The sequence below is a fragment of the Oncorhynchus mykiss genome, chromosome 20, assembly GCF_057628025.1.
Source record: "Oncorhynchus mykiss isolate SJ-2025 chromosome 20, ASM5762802v1, whole genome shotgun sequence".
Lineage (NCBI taxonomy): Eukaryota > Metazoa > Chordata > Actinopteri > Salmoniformes > Salmonidae > Oncorhynchus > Oncorhynchus mykiss.
In genome coordinates this window covers 2,977,481-2,981,649 of record NC_143041.1, presented here as the reverse complement: position 1 = coordinate 2,981,649, position 4,169 = coordinate 2,977,481, and the positions used below count along the sequence as shown (strand labels likewise).

General features: G+C 40.4%; 1 protein-coding gene across 1 annotated transcript; it reads left to right on the top strand.

Moving 5' to 3' along the window:
* Window positions 1-977: 977 nt before the first annotated feature.
* Window positions 978-3,676, top strand: LOC110498801 (noggin-2). The gene has a single exon (XM_021575430.3). The coding sequence runs from the start codon at window positions 2,621-2,623 to the stop codon at window positions 3,254-3,256; it is 636 nt and encodes a 211-aa protein (XP_021431105.1). The 5' UTR covers window positions 978-2,620; the 3' UTR covers window positions 3,257-3,676.
* Window positions 3,677-4,169: the final 493 nt, after the last annotated feature.

The window sequence follows — 4,169 nt, the reverse complement described above, 5'->3', positions numbered from 1 at the left end:
AAACAATCATTGACAAGATAATTAGGGTTAATTGGCCCAAAAAACAAACAAAAAAACATGAATCAAAGTATGCTTTGAATCAAATTCTCTATCCAATTTTCTTTAGATGGAGAAGATGCTACAAATATGGAAGTTAGTAAACAAAGACTTGTTATCACATTGTAATGACATATATGATTGATTGATAAGAATGAGGCAAACAATCCTGGGATTCCTGCACGCTGGATCGACGCCCCCTAGTGACCACTATAAGAGCAAGTACCCTGTCGCAAACACAAATCAGTCTGTCTATCCACTGTATACAGAGCACAGTTACAACAATCTAAGTTTGGAAATGACAAAAGACAATACAAACGATACTTATCAAATAGCCACAACACAAAAATATTGTATTATGAGTGTATGCGTCAAAAGGTGAAGTATTGAACACTATTCCAAAATATGTTACATTTGATTGACCAAGCATAAAGCGCCTCTAAAAACGGCTAATTAGGTATTAATGACAAGTGACTGTGTTGATAGTAAGATAATGTCAGTGGCATCAACATTCGTTTATAAAGGCCTGATTACGCATCATTAGGCCTACAAATTACATCAGTTTCTCCATATCAGTTGCATTATTGACAGCCACATATATTCAACTGAAACCAACGTTTGAGGCTCAAGCATCCATGATACTCTAATCACTGCGGTTAGTCAGCATGATAAAGGTTACGTTTAGTAAGGCTATCCATGACCATTTAAAGCTTTAATTGCGCGCTTATTTTGTGACCCCAAAGTTCAAACAGCGAATTCCTGTGTGCAGACAGAGGTCCTCATGAACAAAGGTGGAATGTGACGCTCGTTTTCAGTTAGACCCCTCATACATGCTACTAAACGTTTCCCACCCTTCTCTCGGGAATGTTATAAACTGGGAAACACTTCAGTACTTCAATGAAATACTGACAGCGTATTGAACATATTAACTCGAGAGCGTTGCAGCAAGATAGTCGTTGCGCACAAGTTACCTAAATATGAGGAGAGACATGCAGATTGCAATGTGAGGAGACTGCTTATTACTATTTTATATGGGGGAGAAAGCAAAATATGTGGCTACATCACAGTTTAGGATATATTGTGTCTCTCGATGATAAATCAGTTTCTTTAGGACCCTGTGGATAGTCTGATTGTGGCCGATATTTCTCGCGTTCTGTGAGGAGAGGGGGCCGAGGGGTGCTGTCAATCATAGGGAAAGTGGCAGTGGTGGGCAGGACCCGCTGACACTTTGTACTGTCGGAGGGGGGATATTTAATTTGGGATTGAGCACCGCTCGCAACAGGCACACTCACACACAGTGTGCCTAAGCAAAGAGACGCTCAGCGCCAAGTCTCAGACCTCCTAAAGTAGGATCGAGTAAGTAGTAGAACTGTACCAGCTTTCAAAGGAGTAAAGATTCTCCCCCAGGAATTACCGCAAACACTGACCGTGCAAAAGAAGGCAGAACTCGGACTGATTCAACCATGCAACGGCGGTGGCTCTTTTTGATATTCGTGGAGAAATCACCGATGTCATCGAGGTGAAAAGAAACATCAAATTGAAGTGAACTTAAACTGGCGTGTTACCCTTTTGCGTTTGATATGCATTTTATTCGCGTCAGTTTATATTAAGATGTGACTTCTTTTGTTACTTTTTGTACGCAAAAAAAAAAAAAACTGCGTCCTGGAGGAGTATAATTTTGTTTTTTAGAGGTAAATCTGCATTTTGGTTTGGATAGACCTTTTCAACAGGACCGATAAATGGTTCAGCTTGCATAGGTGTGGGAGACTACAGTGGTGCGTTTTGCCAAAGAGAAGACATCTGAATACGCATGGACAATTTCAGCAAGGTCCTAAGACTCCAAGCAGAAGGTTGGAATATCGCACTGGAGTCACAGGACACCTCTCACTCCATGGATTCTGCGCTTGCGTTTGGACTTTCTCAAACCTGAGCGCGCCAAGCAAAGTTGAACGAAGCCACGTTTATAAAAGTCATGCGTAAAAATAACATTGGCCAAGACAACCGTCATTGCCGGAACGGTGAAATGTAAAAGTTGGTGAGGTAGGCTACTCTTTTGTGCACCCCTCTCTATCGGGGCGCTCTGGATCTATTTTGTCTCTGGGAAAGCGGATCTTTATAAAATCATCATTCCATGTGACTCGCCTCAGCCACTGTCATCCAGTCTAGACAATTCGCAGTCGCTTTGAGTGTCCCTGGCGTGACCATGACAACCACAATCAACCCAAAGTGCATGTGGGGAAAATAGTGACACGGGAGAGTGGGTGAATTTAGTTTTTCCGTTTTGTTTTGTGCTGTTTTGGTTGAGCCGAAAATTTGTACTTATTTATTTTTTACAAAGAAGAGACACCCTTTGCGTTCTACAAGATTGCATCAGCAAGCAAACGTAAGAGGCATATTGCTAAGGATCCCTAAAAAAGAAACGTCATTCAAACCCGACGTGGTCTATTAAAAGTATCATCTTGCTCGTCTACTTCAACTATTTATGAAGCCCCCGGCTACTCATGTCAAAGAGCACAGTAGCTGTGAAAATCAATAAATATTTAGGCTAATACACCAGAATAGCCTTTACGCAAACAATATAAATATGGCCTTCTCAAAGACGCTACTAGTTTATGTACTGGTATCCATTCACCTTGGAGATTCGCAACATTATCTACGCCTGCGCCCCTCGCCCAGCGAGCATCTTCCCGTGCCAGTCCTCAAGGAGGACTCCGACCCGGAATACGACCCCCGGGAACAGGACTTGGCCGAGAGGACTCTGCGGAAAAAGCTTGGCAGCAACTTTGATCCCAACTTTATGTCCATCAGCTCGCCCATGCTGGTGAATCTCTCCGTACAAGACACCCAGATGAAACTGCAAGGACCCATGCCAAACGAGATTAAAAAACTGGATATCTCAGAGTCCCCCTACGGGAAGCGGGTAAAATTGGGAAAGAAAGCTCGCAGGAAATTTCTGCAGTGGTTGTGGACGTATACGCACTGTCCGGTGGTGTATACCTGGAAGGATTTGGGCGTGAGGTTCTGGCCACGCTACATCAAGGAGGGAAACTGCTTCAATGAGCGATCTTGTTCCTTCCCCGAGGGGATGTTTTGCAAACCTACCAAGTCAATCACCAAGACTTTTCTCCGGTGGTATTGTCAAGGGTTTTTAAGACAGAAATATTGTACGTGGATACCGGTGCAATACCCAATCATCTCAGAGTGTAAGTGCTCTTGCTGAGTTTCAATGGAAGTAGAAGGGTTGGGAAGTGGATTGGAAATATGCGGTTTCTATTGCACTGTAAACTCTGAACAGAGGTGGGCACCATAGCGAATCTATTTTTTTATATCGCATTTGAATTAAAATGCCAACATTGTACATATTTAAGAAAGATGCAGCTATTTTTTGTTAATGAACAGGACCATATTTTATTTCATCCCTGAAACGTGTTTTTGGATGAACACAAGCACTTCAGAAAGAAGAGCTTTTATTTTTTATGAAAAATGTAAGATGGAACGCATATAACTTCTCCAAGAAGTTCACTTTTTTCAACTGAACATTGATGCTGACTGTTATTTCACTGCAATGCTGCCTAGAGTTTTTGTATGATATTAATATCAATAATAATTCAAATGAAAGTTGAGGATATATATATATTTATTTATATATATATATATATATATATATATATATATATATATATATATATATATATATATATATATATATATATATATATAAAGGCGTGAACTCAGCTTTTGGAATATTGTAGAAAAAACAAATCTGTACGGTTTATTTATTACTTTAACGATTGTGAGTATAGAACATAAGCAGAGAAAATAGCAGAGTATACCAGAAATTATGGGAGATGTCTACTTGAATATTTCATTTTTTTTTAAATAAAATTGTTAACATATCAGTGTACATGTTATGGTTACACGTTTTAGCAATAAAGTCAATATTTTCAACATGTATAAATGTCGAGCAAGTTGCTTATAAAGTGTGTCCCTGTCCAAGGGGGCGTGTGTGGAGTGGAATGGAGTTGCTAAATGCACAGTAAGTCCGAGCTGAAATGAATCCGGAGGGGGACGTTACAAACGCTCCACGCTGTCACTGTGATTTTAGAAACGGGTGATTTACTATGTTGTGTAAC

Coding starts and splice junctions, on each gene's coding strand:
- LOC110498801 (XM_021575430.3), top strand. CDS start 2,621: ATGGCCTTCTCAAAGACGCTACTAGTTTATGTACTGGTATCCATTCAC.